The 17,560-nt window shown below is 49.0% G+C and overlaps 1 protein-coding gene across 6 annotated transcripts; it reads right to left on the reverse strand.

The window, feature by feature from the left end:
- Nucleotides 1–613: 613 nt before the first annotated feature.
- Nucleotides 614–16,687, reverse strand: LOC143299806 (uncharacterized). Of its 6 annotated transcripts, XM_076613259.1 has the most exons (4): nt 16,560–16,687; nt 15,221–15,472; nt 12,371–14,994; nt 10,605–10,940 (listed from the first exon to the last, which is right to left on the reverse strand). In XM_076613259.1, the coding sequence occupies exon 3, from the start codon at nt 14,639–14,641 to the stop codon at nt 12,389–12,391; it is 2,253 nt and encodes a 750-aa protein (XP_076469374.1). In that variant the 5' UTR covers nt 14,642–14,994; nt 15,221–15,472; nt 16,560–16,687; the 3' UTR covers nt 10,605–10,940; nt 12,371–12,388. The 6 variants fall into 6 exon arrangements, with proteins under 6 accessions (XP_076469375.1, XP_076469374.1, XP_076469370.1 ...); XM_076613260.1 differs by lacking the exon at nt 10,605–10,940 and adding an exon at nt 614–847 and having other exon boundaries at nt 12,371–15,472; XM_076613255.1 differs by having other exon boundaries at nt 12,371–15,472.
- Between the last annotated feature and the right edge of the window lie 873 nt (nt 16,688–17,560).

The raw sequence follows: 17,560 nt of genomic DNA on the forward strand, positions 1-17,560 counted from the left end.
TCTTCACAGCCTGATGTCTGCAGTAAACATGGCCGGTGGACACACACACGTCTTCACAGCCTGATGTCTGCAGTAAACATGGCCGGTGGACACACACACGTCTTCACAACCAGAGGTCTGCAGTAAACATGGCCGGTGGACACACATGTGTCTTCACAACCAGAGGTCTGCAGTAAACATGGCCAGTGGACACACATGTGTCTTCACAACCAGAGGTCTGCAGTAAACATGGCCGGTGGACACACATGTCTTCACAGCCCGAGGTCTGCAGTAAACATGGCCGGTGGACAAACATGTCTTCACAGCCAGAGGTCTGCAGTAAACATGGCCGGTGGACACACATGTGTCTTCACAACCAGAGGTCTGCAGTAAACATGGCCGGTGGACACACATGTCTTCACAGCCAGAGGTCTGCAGTAAACATGGCCGGTGGACACACATGTGTCTTCACAACCAGAGGTCTGCAGTAAACATGGCCAGTGGACACACACATGTGTCTTCACAACCAGAGGTCTGCAGTAAACATGGCCGGTGGACACACATGTCTTCACAACCAGAGGTCTGCAGTAAACATGGCCGGTGGACACACATGTCTTCACAACCAGAGGTCTGCAGCACACAGGGTCACAGGAGGGACAAGGAACGCCAGCAGGCAGGGCAGGGGCAGACAACTCTGTGTCACCCGTCTCCAGCAGCTGGCGGCAGTCTCCTTCAAACGTCCTGGTTGTAGTGTTTGTCGGGACACGTCAGCTCCTACTGAGTGTCAGCAGCAGTTTGCCATGGCTGAGTGTTTGCTCCGTTTGAGGTTGGCCTTGAGGTTCTGGTTGTGCCTCTTCGTTGGGTGTCCCTGGAAATATGAACAGGTCACAGGAGGACAATGTGGACACAGTTAATGGTGGATGTGCAGTGCGACCTTTTGGCATGAGGTCACTGATGCTGGGTACATACCCACATCCACACCATGGGTGATGCTTTTGAGACTATAATCATGCAATTTATAGAACACATTTTAACACACACACACACACACACACACACACACACACACACACACACACACACACAGTATTGATGTAACGTTTGCTAGTACATGTAGCAGTTAACATGTGTACATGTAACAATTACACAATGCTAAACCGTGGGCTCATGTATTTCTACATTGCCACAACAAGTATGTGTTGTCTGGTACTTTTATAAACATTATTCAATAAAATTATAAAAGGTAGTTGTGTTGAGAGAAAATGTGAGAGAGTGTGTGTGCGTGAGAGAGAGATAGTGTGTGTGTGTGTGTGTGTGTGTGTGCGCGCGCGCGCGCGCGCGCGTTGTGTGTGTGTGTGTGTATGTGTGCGTGTGTGTGTGTGTGTGTGTGTGTGTGTGTGTGTGAATTTGTCATGCATATACAAATATTGTGCATCTGTACTATTCATTTTCTTGCACGTCTTTTCATCGCGCGCACGCACACACACACACGCACTCGCGCGCGTGCGCGCCCGAGCGCGCACGCAAACACGCAAACACGTATACACAAGCAGTAGTTGCTGCGCAATCAATAGTAATGGTGTTTGGTAGCAAAATTAGCAGTGGATGCGTAATAATAACAGCACCAGCAGTGGTACTTGTAGCAGCAGCAATAGCAGTCTAAAGGTTGTAGTAGCATCAGCAGCAATAGCAGTCTAAGGTTGTAGCAGCAGCAGCAATAGCAGTGTAAAGGTGGTAGTAGCAGCAGCAATAGCAGTGTAAACGTTGTAGCAGCAGCAGCAGCAATAGCAGTCTAAACGTTGTAGTAGCAGCAGCAATAGCAGCAGAGGAGTTGTAATAGCATCAGCAACAGTCGGCTGGTTGTTAACTTGCCCTTCGACCCAGCTACACAGACAGCAGTGAGGATTGAAACCACACAGACAGCAGTGAGGATTGAACACAGACAGCGGTGAGGATTGAACACAGACAGCGGTGAGGATTGAACAGCTACACAGACAGCAGTGAGGATTGAACAGCTACACAGACAGCAGTGAGGATTGAACAGCCACACAGCAGTGAGGATTGAACAGCCACACAGCAGTGAGGATTGAACAGCCACACAGACAGCAGCAAGGATTGAACACAGACAGCAGTGAGGATTGAACAGCCGCACAGACAGCAGTGAGGATCGAACAGCCACACAGACAGCAGTGAGGATTGAACAGCCGCACAGACAGCAGCAAGGATTGAACACAGACAGCAGTGAGGATTGAACAGCCACACAGCAGTGAGGATTGAACAGCCACACAGACAGCAGCGAGGATTGAACACAGACAGCAGTGAGGATCGAACAGCCACACAGACAGCAGTGAGGATTGAACACAGACAGCAGTGAGGATTGAACAGCCGCACAGACAGCAGCGAGGATTGAACACAGACAGCAGTGAGGATTGAACAGCCACACAGCAGTGAGGATTGAACAGCCACACAGCAGTGAGGATTGAACAGCCACACAGACAGCAACAAGGATTGAACAGCCACACAGACAGCAGTGAGGATTGAACACAGACAGCAGTGAGGATTGAGCGAACGTCCACCCCGGTATGACAGTGCGCTATCTTTTCCCTGTGGTAAGGACGGACATCACTGCTTGCTCATCTCACGGGTGGTCTGGCTGATCACGCTCTTACAACTTGCGCAAGCAGAGCCCTCTCTCCACCCCCAACCACACCCACTCACACTTTCTGCACGTGCTGCACGTGAAACACGACTCTTTCACGGGTGACTGTTTTAACTGGACACAGGCCTGGACAGACTTTCAATCGGCAGTCAGGCTTCAGAGTTCAAGGAAAGCGGTTTGCTGTTGGATTGGAGTCCGCGTTGTTTTCGTGCCAGCAGCAAGCTCTTCGTTTGAGCTGTGAGGTGGGAAGAAGAACAGAAAGAAGAAAGTAGCTCCTGTTGAAAGTGTGACAGAAGAGAGCTGCTGACCTGGTTAACTCTTTCCATACGAACGGCGAAAGAGACGACGTTAACAGCGTTTCACCCCAATTACCATCATCAAAATATTGCAAGCGGAAGGCTCTTATATTGAAGGCGTGAATGTTGACAAAGAATACCACAATTCTGACGACGGAAGCTAAAGGTTGGGTCATTCAGACACCCACTGGACATCCGAGGGGTCTGTGTAGAGGAGAAGAGAGGACTGGCCGTACTGAGTTAAACTGTGTTGTGTTTTTTGATACTGCTGACTGAATACTTCGTTTTCATTGGAGTGTGAACTTCTGTGAAATCTGTGAGGTACACGGTAGCTGACAGTGGACTGTATCCCTGATGATGGTGAGTGTTGTTGTTGCTGCTGTTGTTGTGAGGATGAAGTCCTGTTTTACTGTTCTCTGAAGTCACCATTGATAACAACTTATCTTGGTCTAATCATATTATATCATTATGCAAAACTCCATCTAAAACGATTTGATCAGCTATCCAGAATTAAACATTTTCTTGATTAACATTGTCAAAAATAATTCTTTTCGCTTATATTGAATCACATATTAACTATGCGTATACACTCAGGGATTCAGCTGGCGATAATGTATTTAAACCTTTAATGAATCTACATAGACGAGCTCCTTAATCAGTCCTTCCTGAAATCTTCATCACTGACTGCTGACGACTACAGACACTTAAATATTCTTCCCCTAAAGCTTAAACTTGAATAAAACAAAGCATTTTTTATGCATAAAATCATGTCTAATCACGCTCCATCTTTGAGAAATAGATTTCCCATCACACTAATCCATCAGTCCAACAAGATTAAGATCCCCATTCCAAGAGTAGATCTGTTTAAATCCAGTCCCGTTTATTTAGGAGGCTGTTTATGGAGTAAAATTTCATCCAATTTTGATGTACAGAAAAGCAATCAAGAATTTTTTTTTAATACCATACACACCTTATGGACAAATATGTCAACAGTCCTACTTGATTTGATTTGAGTTCATTGAATACACAGGTAGTTGTATGTCTAACCACTATTGCAATACTTAATATATACAACCACAGTCACTGTCCTACATACTTAGTGTGCATGTGTGTGTGTGTGTGTGTGTGTGTGTGTATGTGTGTGTGTGTGTAGTGATAAGAAACTCAAGGGAGAGCTGGACAGTACAAGGTCCTCAGAGAAGAAGCCTCCCTCCGTCAAGTGTTTAACTCCTCACACTTTAAGGGGGCCAGGCCGCACCCAGGTCATGACTCCTGGATGCCCTTGTATTGCCGCCTTTTTTTTCTCCTTCTTCTTCTTCTTCTTTTTTTTCCTGGTCCTCATCAGGTTCGAACCCGCGCCTCCAGGGTGGTCGCCACTTCACTCAGGACTGAGTCACCTTTTCTGGCAGACGTTTTAATCACTGAGCCATCGTACGCCTAGTTTGAGTAGGGAAATTTAGTCCTTTCATTCCTCCTAGACCAGATGCAGCTGGAACTCTTTTCTGCTGCTTCTGCCTTGAGAGCCCATGTCCTCTCTCTGCCATGAGAAATCCACAGCTGTTTCATGAGGCTGTAGGCAGATGCGCCCACAAACCCTCTTGCACCAATCTCTATGGCGAGGACTTTGGCTTGGAAGCCAGATTCTCTCAGGCTGCTGGCAAGACTGTTGATGTGCTTTCGTATGGCACAGTGAGCTCAATCAGAGTGGAGCCGCCCTTGCTGGTGATTTCCGGGTGTTTCTTCCCCTCTGGTAGGTCAACTGTGTATTTAATGTACATACATATACATTTGATATATATACATATACATATAACCCACACCAGTGGCTCTTGGGATGACGTTCACACCTGCATGCTATTTGTCACTGATGTGGCGTAAAAGCACTTCATTCCTCTCTTACACCCACACTGTGGATAAACGTCTCTCTCTCTCTCTCTCTCTCTCTCTCTCTCTCTCTCTCTCTCTCTCTCTCTCTCTCTATCTATCTATCTAAGTGTGTGTGTGTGTGTGTGTGTGTGTGTGCGTGTGTGTGTGTGTGTGTTTGTGTGTGTTTATGTGTGTGTGTTTATGTGTGTGTGTGTGTGTGTGTGCGTGTTGGTCAAGAGTTGGAGACTATAAATGCGCATAAGTGCTTTATGTCTGTGCATGTATGTCACAATAAATGTATATGTATGTCACAATATCTTTCCACATTCACAACTGCATTATGAATAAAGAGACAGATTTTGCTCACATCAGCAATACAGAATCCAAAATGAATCAGATGTTAATCAAATGATACTGATACTAAAAAAAAACCCACCGTATTTCTATTGCAGTATACGGAGCCAAAGCAAGGAGATTTCTCTCACGACAGTCTCACACACGCACAGTGACAATAAAGATAATGATCTCTTTGCAACACCACCGCATAATATCATTCGTGTTTAATGTAACCATCACTACATATCTGTATACAGCACCAACTCGAAGTTCATCATTTGATGGCAGTATTACGCGGTGTACCTTAATTTAATATCATTCATGTCATGGCAATGATAATAAAAATCTCTTTGGAAACAATAGTGATACAAAACTCATTGGTGTTAACATAATAACAATAATCATAAGGTCTTTAAAATCATTAGCGACACACTATTCATCACAGTTAGTATGTATAAAAATTCGTATTGGTGGTGATATGCAATGAGAATGAATAATGACAATTAAACATTTCTACAAACATTGTTACCATTTTAAAGACAACTTTATTGATTAAAATGGCACTCTTTGTCAGTGGACATCAGTAATGCAGTACCCATGTGCTTTTCTGCAATGCAGACAAAGGAGAAATACACACTGTATCATACTGTGCTGTGATGTGCTGTGTTGTGTGTGTACACAGAGAGAGAGAGAGAGAGAGAGAGAGAAATTAGAGAAATTATACATCTTCAAGCACACACGCTACATGAAGACTCCAAAGAGGAAAACAAACACGCTAACAAACAAACAAAAAGAAAAAAGTCAGGCTCTAAACTAGTTTTGAAAGATGACGGAGTTGGCGAGTAACGGAGATCCACAGGAAGAGAATTCCAGATACAGTGTGCATGGTACCGAAAACCCTTTGACCAAATGTCTTTGAAGCGACTTTGGGGACTCGAAGGAGCTTTTCCCCAGATCTGAGAGAGCTGGAAGGGATGTAGATATGAAGGACAGAAGATAAGTAAGATGGAAGATATCTCTCGAAGTGGAGATTATGCAATACGCAACTTTGTACAAAAATATGTACTGGATGAGCAACCAGCGAAGTTGACGTATGCTATTAGAGATGTTTATAAGTATCATTTCATCTTCATATGCAGAACAAACCAGAGTTCATAATGTGGTGACAATATTATATTGTGCTCGTTAATCTCAAATATGTCATGGTAATAACAACAAACACTTCTTTGGAAACAAAACCAATGTGGAACTCCTTGCCAGCACGAGGGTCGCTCATGATGTGTCTGACCAGAGAACAGCTACAGGATGTGTCTGACCAGAGAACAGCTACAGGATGTGTCTGACCAGAGAACAGCTACAGGAACACTCATGGTGGGTCTGACCACAGAACAGCTACAGGAACACTCATGGTGTGTCTAAAGAAAGAACAGCTACAGGAACACTCATGATGTGTCTGACCAGAGAACAGCTACAGGACCACTCATGATGTGTCTGACCAGAGAACAGCTACAGGAACACTCATGATGTGTCTGACCAGAGAACAGCTACAGGATGTGTCTGACCAGAGAACAGCTACAGGAACACTCATGATGTGTCTGACCAGAGAACAGCTACAGGAACACTCATGGTGTGTCTGAACAGAGAACAGCTACAGGAACACTCATGATGTGTCTGACCAGAGAACAGCTACAGGAACACTCATGATGTGTCTGACCAGAGAACAGCTACAGGACCACTCATGATGTGTCTGACCAGAGAACAGCTACAGGATGTGTCTGACCAGAGAACAGCTACAGGAACACTCATGATGTGTCTGACCAGAGAACAGCTACAGGAACACTCATGATGTGTCTGACCAGAGAACAGCTACAGGAACACTCATGATGTGTCTGACCAGAGAACAGCAACAGGAACACTCATGATGTGTCTGACCAGAGAACAGCTACAGGAACACTCATGATGTGCCTGACCAGAGAACAGCTACAGGAACACTCATGATGTATCTGACCAGAGAACAGTTACAGGAACACTCATGATGTGTCTGGAGAAAGAACAGCTACAGGAACACTCATGGTGTGTCTGAAGAAAGAACAGCGACAGGAACACTCATGATGTGTCTGACCAGAGAACAGCGACAGGAACACTCATGATGTGTCTGACCAGAGAACAGCGACAGGAACACTCATGATGTGTCTGATCAGAGAACAGCTACAGGAACATTCATGATGTGTCTGATCAGAGAACAGCTACAGGAACATTCATGATGTGTCTGACCAGAGAACAGCTACAGGAACACTCATGTCTGAGGCATGGTGCAGACAGCGACCTCAGACTGGTGTGTCAGCCACTGTCTACCTCACTGTCTGAGGCATGGTGCAGACAGCGACCTCAGACTGATGTGTCAGCCACTGTCTACCTCACTGTCTGAGGCATGGTGTAGACAGCGACCTCTGGTGTGTCAGCCACTGTCTACCTCACTGAGGCATGGTGCAGACAGCGACCTCAGACTGGTGTGTCAGCCACTGTCTACCTCACTGTCTGAGGCATGGTGCAGACAGCGACCTCTGGTGTGTCAGCCACTGTCTACCTCACTGTCTGAGGCATGGTGCAGACAGCGACCTCTGGTGTGTCAGCCACTGTCTACCTCACTGTCTGAGGCATGGTGCAGACAGCGACCTCAGACTGGTGTGTCAGCCACTGTCTACCTCACTGTCTGAGGCATGGTGCAGACAGCGACCTCAGACTGATGTGTCAGCCACTGTCTACCTCACTGTCTGAGGCATGGTGCAGACAGCGACCTCTGGTGTGTCAGCCACTGTCTACCTCACTGTCTGAGGCATGGTGCAGACAGCGACCTCAGACTGGTGTGTCAGCCACTGTCTACCTCACTGTCTGAGGCATGGTGCAGACAGCGACCTCAGACTAGTGTGTCAGCCACTGTCTACCTCACTGTCTGAGGCATGGTGCAGACAGCGACCTCTGGTGTGTCAGCCACTGTCTACCTCACTGTCTGAGGCATGGTGCAGACAGCGACCTCAGACTGGTGTGTCAGCCACTGTCTACCTCACTGTCTGAGGCATGGTGCAGACAGCGACCTCAGACTGGTGTGTCAGCCACTGTCTACCTCACTGTCTGAGGCACGGTGCAGCCAGTGACCCACAATTGGAACCCTATGTGACGGGCTGCATCAAGACAATGCCAGTGCACACACTGCATCAGCAACTCCACTTTCTGACAGAAACCAGTGTGTACAGCTGGTCACCCACAACCCCCATAGTTCCTGGATTTGTCCATTGGGATTGGTTCATGTTCCCTTTGGACAAGCGACAGCTGAGAGGAAGGCAGTTCCAGAGTGCTTCAGACGCTCGAGCTTTCTTCGAGAACGTTATTTTAGGTACAGTTAAATCATCACGATCGGGTGTAATGTACACGTGGTTTAAAAGAATGGTAAAATGCGTGAAAGCTAAGGGAGAACGCATCAATGAAATGGAATAGTCATTTCATGGGTAGGAGGAATTTTGTTTAATGTCCCGTCACACATATCGGTGATTCAAGACATTTTGTTAAAGTATTTATGAATACATTTGAGTATTATCGGTTAGAAGGGGTGGGAGATGTGAATGAATGGAGTGCTGGGGGAAACTGGGCAAATGAGGGTGAAATGTGGGTGAAATTTGAAAAAAAGAAGAAAAAATCTAAATACAATTACAGGAAATTACTTTTAAAGGACTTCGTAGAAGAGAAGTCGTTAAACTGACAAGCGAAACAACTGATAATGAATGCAAAAAGTCAAAAACATCAACGTTCTCAGTCACTTGTAAAGACACACTTTCTTGTACATAAGGCTTCATCAAGCTACAGCCAAAAATTATATTTCATGTGTATGCCAACATGGATGCATGATGAAACTGATCAATACGGCCCTCGTACAATAGCAATAAGGAAAATCATTTTACATCAAATAGTAACATAACATCAATCAGTTAATTTGCATGAAAAAATAAATCTGTCTTTATGAATATATGCAATACATTTATTTACTGGTGGTGACATTCATTATAATAAATACCAATTAAACATTTCTTCAAACACTGTTATGGTTTAAGAAAATGAATGACAATTAAACAACATTTCTTTAAACACTCTTAGGGTTTAAGAAAATAAATAGCAAGAAAACATTTCTGAAAAAAAGTCAAACGTCTTCAGACACGAAAGCCAATCCAAGAAAAGGCTCTCTTTGTGAACATTAGCAATACAGTTGTACTTTTTGTGTCGTGTCGTATTGTGTTCTGTCGTGTCGTGTCGTGTCGTGTTGTGTCGCACTGTCACAACACATATCTCTGTGTTATGTTGTGTTGTAATAACATATATCTCTGTGTTGTGTTGTGTTGTCACAACATATATCTCTGTGTTGTGTTGTGTCGTGTTGTGTTGTACTGTCACAACATATATCTCTGTGTTGTGTTGTGTTGCACTGTCACAACATGTATCTCTGTGTTGTGTTGTGTTGTGTTGTGTTGTGTTGTGTTGTGTTGCACTGTCACAACATACATCTCAGTGTTGTGTTGTGTTGTGTTGTGTTGTGTTGTGTTGTAATAACATATATCTCTGTGTTGTGTTGTGTTGTCACAACATATATCTGTTTTGTGTTGTTTTGTGTTGCACTGTGACAACATATATCTCTGTGTTGTGTTGTGTCGTGTTGTGTTGTACTGTCACAACATATATCTCTGTGTTGTGTTGTGTCGTGTTGTGTTGTACTGTCACAACATATATCTCTGTGTTGTGTTGTGTTGCACTGTCACAACATGTATCTCTGTGTTGTGTTGTGTTGTGTTGTGTTATCACAACACATATCTGTGTTGTGTTGTGTTGTGTCGTGTCCTGTCGCACTGCCACAACACATATCTGTGTCGTGTCGTGTCGTGTCGTGTCGTGTCGCACTGCCAGAACACATATCTCTGTGTCGTGTCGTGTTGTGTCGTGTCGCACTGTCACAACACATATCTCTGTGTAGCCGGAATTCAGGCTGCTGTCTCTGTGGAAATCATGTCGCCACAGTGCAACGCCACCTTTTTTTTCTGTCAGCAAGTGTACTTTGTTTTTGCTGTCAGCAAGTGTACTTTGTTTTGATGTCAGCAAGTGTACTTTGTTTTTGCTGTCAGCAAGTGTACTTTGTTTTGATGTCTGCAAGTGTACTTTGTTTTTGCTTTCTGCAAGTGTACTTTGTTTTTGCTGTCTGCAAGTGTACTTTGTTTTTGCTGTCTGCAAGTGTACTTTGTTTTTGCTGTCTGCAAGTGTACTTTGTTTTGCTTTCTGCAAGTGTACTTTGTTTTTGCTGTCTGCAAGTGTACTTTGTTTTTGCTGTCTGCAAGTGTACTTTGTTTTGCTTTCTGCAAGTGTACTTTGTTTTTGCTGTCTGCAAGTGCACTTTATTTTTGTTGTCTGCAAGTGCACTTTATTTTTGATGTCAGCAAGTGTACTTTGTTTTTGCTGTCAGCAAGTGTACTTTGTTTTTGCTGTCAGCAAGTGTACTTTGTTTTTGCTGTCCAAATGGGTTTTTTCACACACACAAAAAGGAAAAAATCCAGAAACAACCGTTTTCTTGCAGATGGTTCTTTGACGTGCACTTATTGTATGCTGCACAAGCAGGATTCCAGTTTATTGTTTCATCTGAAAGACTATCACCCAGATCACCACACAAAGTCCTCCAATGGAGGAGAAAGTGCAGGAATCGAACTGGTGGACATTCGCTTCCTAGTCTGGCACACTGCAAACTCGGCCACACCTCCACAGTTTGTAAACTAAAAACAGAATCAATCAATCAATCAATCAACCAACCAATCAATAAATCAATCTTTCTACTTCAATAACTTAGCATAAAACACTGACGATTGTGGCTATGAACCACGTGCACTGGAGGTGAAAGTTAACCACGTGATGTAAGACTTCTTTGTACAAACAGAAAGTGGCCCACGTGATGAGTTGTTCAAACAGAAAGTGATCCACGTGATGTGAACTACGTTGTTCAAACAGAAAGTGACCCACGTGATGTGAACTACGTTGTTCAAACAGAAAGTGACCCACGTGATGTGAACTACGTTGTTCAAACAGAAAGTAACCCACGTGATGTGAACTACGTTGTTCAAACAGAAAGTAACCCACGTGATGTGAACTACGTTGTTCAAACAGAAAGTAACCCACAAGAAAAGGAAAAAAAATCCAGAAACAACTGTTTTCTTGCAGATGGTTCTTTGACGTGCACTTATTGCATGCTGCACAAGGGATTCCAGTTTATTGTTTCATCTGTGCCCCACTTGCATCCTACCTGTACCCCACCTGTACCCACCTGTGCCCGCCTGTACCCACCTCAGCTGTACCCACCTGTGTCCCATCTGTACCCACCTCACCTGTACCCACCATTACCCACCTTTGCTCCACCTGTGCCCACCTGTACCCACCTGTGCCCCTGCTGTGTCCTACCTGTCCTCTACCTGTGCCCCACCTGTCCTCTACCTGTGCCCTACCTTTGCCCCTCCTGTGTCCTACCTGTCCTCTACCTGTGTCCTACCTGTCCTCTACCTTTGCCCCTCCTGTGTCCTACCTGTCCTCTACCTGTGTCCTACCTGCCCTCTACCTGTGCCCCACCTGTCCTCTACCTTGCCCTACCTTTGCCCCACCTGTGTCCCACCTTTCCTCTACCTGTGCCCCACCTGTCCTCTACCTGTGCTCCACCTGTGTCCCACCTGTCCTCTACCTGTGCCCCACCTGTCCTCTACCTGTGCCCTACCTTTGCCCCACCTGTCCTCTGCCTGTGCCCCACCTGTCCTCTACCTGGTCCCTACTTTTGCCCCACCTGTGTCCCACCTGTCCTCTACCTGGTCCCTACTTTTGCCCCACCTGTGTCCCACCTGTCCTCTACCTGTGCCCCAACTGTGTCCCACCTGTCTTCTACCTGGTCCCTACCTTTGCCCCACCTGTGTCCTACCTGTCCTCTACCTGTGCCCCACCTGTCATCTACCTGTGCCCTACCTTTGCCCCACCTGTACCCACCTGTGCCCCGTCTGTACCACCACCTGTACCCAACTGTGCCCACCTGTGCCCTATCTGTACCCACCCGTGCCTCACCTGTGCCCACCTGTACCCACCTGTGCCGCATCTGTACCCCCACCTGTACCCACTTGTGCCCTATCTGTACCCCCACCTGTACCCAACTGTGCCCACCTGTACCCACCTGTGCCCCAGCCGTGCCCTAGACGTATGATCTGGGCAGGAGGGCTGCGCGGGGAGTGGAGGGCGGGGAGTCTGGGGTCCGGAGGTCGATGGGTTCCAGCAGGATCTTTTCCATCTCCTTGTCCTCAGCCAGGGAGTCGCGCCGCTGCTCCCGCTCCTTCCGCCGCCTCTCCCGCCGCCTGAGGCAGCGGACAAGGACCAGGACGACCACCAGGGTCAGCACGGCGCCCGCACCCAGCACGGCGCTGCTGACGTCACCGGCTCTGGGGGTCAAGTCCGGCGTGACGCGCCTCCCCGTGGTGACGTTGAGGCAATGCACAGTGAACAGCTTGCGGAACACCAGGCACAGGCGGTACGACGTTACAGGCCGCAGGTCCGTCAGCGTGCAGTTGGCCATGTCCGCCTCCAGGTCCACCCGCCCTGTTGCGTTGTGCACCCCACTATCTACCCCGCTATCCACTCCGCTGTCCATCCCGCCATCCACCCCACTGTGCACCCGGCTTTCCACCCCGATCTGCCAGAAGCGCAGCTGAAAGTGACCGAGTTGCTGGTGGGGCACGGAGCCCTCCCAGGTCACGGTGACCCGCGTGCCGGAGGCGCTGACCACTGTCAGCCGGAGGTCCTGGTTGTGCACGTGCAGCAGCGTGGAGCTGGTGTCTGAGCCCAGTCCGTTCTCTGCACGGCACGAGTAGCTTCCCTTATCCTGCAGCCCCACGGCGGGCAGAGTCAAGACCGTGTCGTCCGCTGACACCCGCCGACCTTGACCCTGACCCCCGTCCTGACCCGGGCTCGTGGTGCCGTTGATTACGTGTCCATCGGGCAGTTGCCAGGTGAGGGAGGGAGGGGGAACGCCCAGGGCCTGACAGACCAATACCACCTGGTCCCCTACAGTCACGTGATAGCTGTCCGAGAAGAAGGGCAGGGAGGTGGGGGGACAGGAGGGGGGGAGGGGGTGGAGGGCCACGTGCACCATGGCGGCGGTGCCTGGAGAGCTGCACTCCAGCTTGTCCCAGTGCCGGATGTAGGCCCCCCTGCCCCCCACACCACCCCCCTCCACCCCCCCTCCGTCCATGGCCACCATGTCGCTGCGCAGCCAGTGGATGCCGCAGTCACAGTGCAGCGGGTTGTGGTACACGTGCAGCTCGTCCAAGCTGGGCAGCGAGTCCCTTACATCAGAGGACAGCGTCACCAGCCCGTTGTTGTGCAGGGCCAGTCGGTGCAGCGCCGGCACGTGCTCAAAGGCCCCCGGGTGGATGAACACCAGCCCGTAGTTGTCATGCATCTGCAACGTGCGCAGCCGGGTGAGGTTGGAGAAGGCGGCGCGGCTGACAAGGGTGAGGTGGGGAAGGAAGGAGAGGGAGAGGGAGGACACGGGCAGCCCGCTGAAGGCTCGAGGCTGTAGCACGCGCACCGTGACGCCGTCCATCAGCAGGATGGCCACGCCGCTCAGTCGCTGCAGCTCGCGGGAAGGGACCGTGTCCAGGTCGTTGAAGGACAAGTTGAGCACCTTGACCCTCTGCAGGCCAAGGAAGCCGTTGTCGGACACGGCGCTGATGGCGTTGTTGGACAGGTCCAGGTGGAGCAGGAGGGGGTTGTGGGTGAAGGTGAAGCCCTCCACGTCCCCCAGGTGATTGTCGTAAAGGTACAACTCCTGCAGGGAGGCGAGCGGCGCCAGCCAGGCCCGATCCAGGCGGTACAGCGAGTTGTGCTCCAGACGCAGCACGCTCAGCTGCAGCAGCCCGCGGAAGGCGTGTGGGTGGAGGAGGGTGAGGCCGTTCCGGGACAAGTCCAGTACCTCCAGGTCCGCCAGGCCCCGGAAGGTGTCGTTGTGCACCACCTGCACCACGTTGCCGCTCAGGTTGAGGCGCACCAGCATCCCCAGGTGAGGCAGCACCTGCCCACAGCTAGAGCAGGTCAGCCGGTTGGAGGACACATCCAGCACACGGAGGTGGGGGAGCGGGGGGAGGGGGGACAGGGAGGTCAGGTCACTGTGGGGCATCACCAGGGCCTGGGTGGCGTTGCACGTGACGACAGGCCACGTGAACCGACCCCCCGCCCCCTCCCCCTCCCCCGCACAGCGCAGCGTGAATAGCGGGGCGGCGAAGGAGGGGAAGGGGGAGAGGGAGCAGTTACAGGGCTGGGGGCAGGGAGGAGGGGAGGGGGAGGTCTGGTCTGGGCTGCCCCCCGTCCTCACCCACCCCCCACACAGGTGGAAAGACAGAGCCGCCAGCAACAGGCCAAGCACACAGCAGGACACGGCTTGAGTCCTCATGGCTTTTGACACCTGCACTGTCCTGTCTTCATGACTTACACCTGCACTGTCCTGTCTTCATGGCTTTTGACACCTGCACTGTCCTGTCTTCATGGTTTCTGACACCTGCACTGTCCGGGCTTCATGGCTTTTGACACCTGCACTGTCCTGTCTTCATGGTTTCTGACACCTGCACTGTCCTGTCTTCATGGCTTTTGACACCTGAACTGTCCTGTCTTCATGGCTTTTGACACCTGCACTGTCCTGTCTTCATGGCTTTTGACACCTGCACTGTCCTGTCTTCATGGCTTCTGACACCTGCACTGTCCGGAGTTCATGGTTTCTGACACCTGCACTGTCCTGTCTTCATGGATCTAGAGAGACAGGAAGATGGAGGATGGTTGAGGTTCACATCCTGTGATTCGTTCCTGCCCCCCACCACACCCTTCACACACCACAACCCCCTACCACACACACACGGTCACTCTTCTCTGCTGCTTGTTAACACGTGGTACACAGAACGATCACTGGGCGACACACTGAGGGAACTCTGCTCTTCACACAACATTCCCGCTGTCACGTCACTCTCCAGGCCAGTACCGATGCACGTGCGCTAAGAAGGTAGCACAAGGGGTTACTTCACGTGCGCAAACACGGTGACAGTACTTGAATTACGTGCGCTAAGAAGGTACGGAAAGAAGTTGCATGACCTGAATTGTGAACCACTTCCACGAAACTAAACTGTTATTCCAAGGACGGGAAACAGATTTCATCTTTCTGCATTTCTCCATGAATACACGTCCATTCACATTGGTTGGAAAGACGCGCCTTCTTCTTTGAACAACACTGTCACTGTGTGAGGAACAACAACAACACTGTCACTGTGTGAGGAACAACAACAACACTGTCACTGTGTGAGGAACAACAACACTGTCACTGTGTGAGGAACAACAACACTGTCACTGTGTGAGGAACAACACTGTCACTGTGTGAGAAACACCAACACTGTCACTGTGTGAGGAACAACACTGTCACTGTGTGAGGAACACCAACACTGTCACTGTGTGAGGAACAACACTGTCACTGTGTGAGGAACAACAACATTGTCACTGTGTGAGGAACAACACTGTCACTGTGTGAGGAACACCAACACTGTCACTGTGTGAGGAACAACACTGTCACTGTGTGAGGAACAACAACAACACTGTCACTCTGTGAGGAACAAAAACAACACTGTCACTGTGTGAGGAACACCAACACTGTCACTGTGTGAGGAACAACACTGTCACTGTGTGAGGAACAACAACATTGTCACTGTGTGAGGAACAACACTGTCACTGTGAGAGGAACAACACTGTCACTGTGTGAGGAACAACACTGTCACTGTGTGAGGAACAACACTGTGAACAACACTGTCACTGTGTGAGGAACAACACTGTCACTGTGTGAGAAACAACACCAACACTGTCACACTGTGAGAAACAACACCAACACTGTCACTGTGTGAGGAACAACAACAACACTGTCACTGTGTGAGGAACAACAACACTGTCACTGTGTGAGGAACAACACTGTCACTGTGTGAGGAACAACACTGTCACTGTGTGAGGAACAACACCAACACTGTCACTGTGTGAGGAACAACACCAACACTGTCACTGTGTGAGGAACAACAACACTGTCACTGTGTGAGGAACAACACTGTCACTGTGTGAGGAACAACAACAACATTGTCACTGTGTGAGGAACAAAAACAACACTGTCACTGTGTGAGAAACAACACCAACACTGTCACTGTGTGAGGAACAACACCAACACTGTCACTGTGTGAGGAACAACACCAACACTGTCACTGTGTGAGAAACAACACCAACACTGTCACAGTAAAGCGGAACAACACCAACTCTGTCACAGTGAAACACAGGAGCACCGTTACCACCTTGCACTCACGAGCAGAGTGAAGGCGGAGAGAAGACACAGGCTATGAGCGAAGTTCTCTCTCTGATGGCTGTGAGAACCCAGAACCTCCACCTCCACCTCCACCTCCCTTCCACCCACCCCACATCTTTTAAACCCCCTCCTCCTCCTCCTCCTCCTCCTCCTTCCTCACCCCTTCCTGCCCTCCTCCTCAGGTAAAAGGAGGCAAGTGGAGAGAATGAAAACAGCGACCACAAGGCACCGGGCACATCCTTCCACTCCGCCCCCCACCCCCTCCTTCAGCCTCACTGCACAGCACCGTTCTTTTCCCGCCACTCCTGCTCGTGTGGAAGGAAGGTGGTGGTGAAGGGAGAGGGTGGGAGAGAGAGAGAGGGAGTGGGGTGCATGGGTGAGGGAAGGGCACCTCAGTCGCAGTCAACATGACGTGTAGTTTCCGGCCCTTGTCTCGCATTGGTGTATATCGTCTACTGTGTGATGCCCCCAGTCACTGATATATCTACTGTGTGATGCCCCCAGTCACTGATATATCTACTGTGTGATGCCACAGTCACTGATATATGTACTGTGTGATGCCACAGTCACAGTCACTGATATATCTACTGTGTGATGCCACAGTCACTGATATATCTACTGTGTGATGCCACAGTCACTGATATATCTACTGTGTGATGCCACAGTCACTGATATATCTGCTGTGATGCCACAGTCACAGTCATTGATATATCTACCGTGTGATGCCCCCAGTCACTGATATATCTACTGTGTGATGCCACAGTCACTGATATGCCTACCATGTGATGCCACAGTCACAGTCACTGATATATCTGCTGTGATGCCACAGTCAGTCACTGATATATCTACCGTGTGATGCCACAGTCACTTATATATCTACCGTGTGATACCACAGTCACTGATATATCTACTGTGTGGTGCCACAGTCACTGATATATCTACCATGTGATGCCCCAGTCACTGATATATCTACCGTTGATGCCACAGTCA

The sequence above is a fragment of the Babylonia areolata genome, chromosome 25 (assembly GCF_041734735.1).
Source record: "Babylonia areolata isolate BAREFJ2019XMU chromosome 25, ASM4173473v1, whole genome shotgun sequence".
Taxonomy (NCBI): Eukaryota; Metazoa; Mollusca; class Gastropoda; order Neogastropoda; family Buccinidae; genus Babylonia; species Babylonia areolata.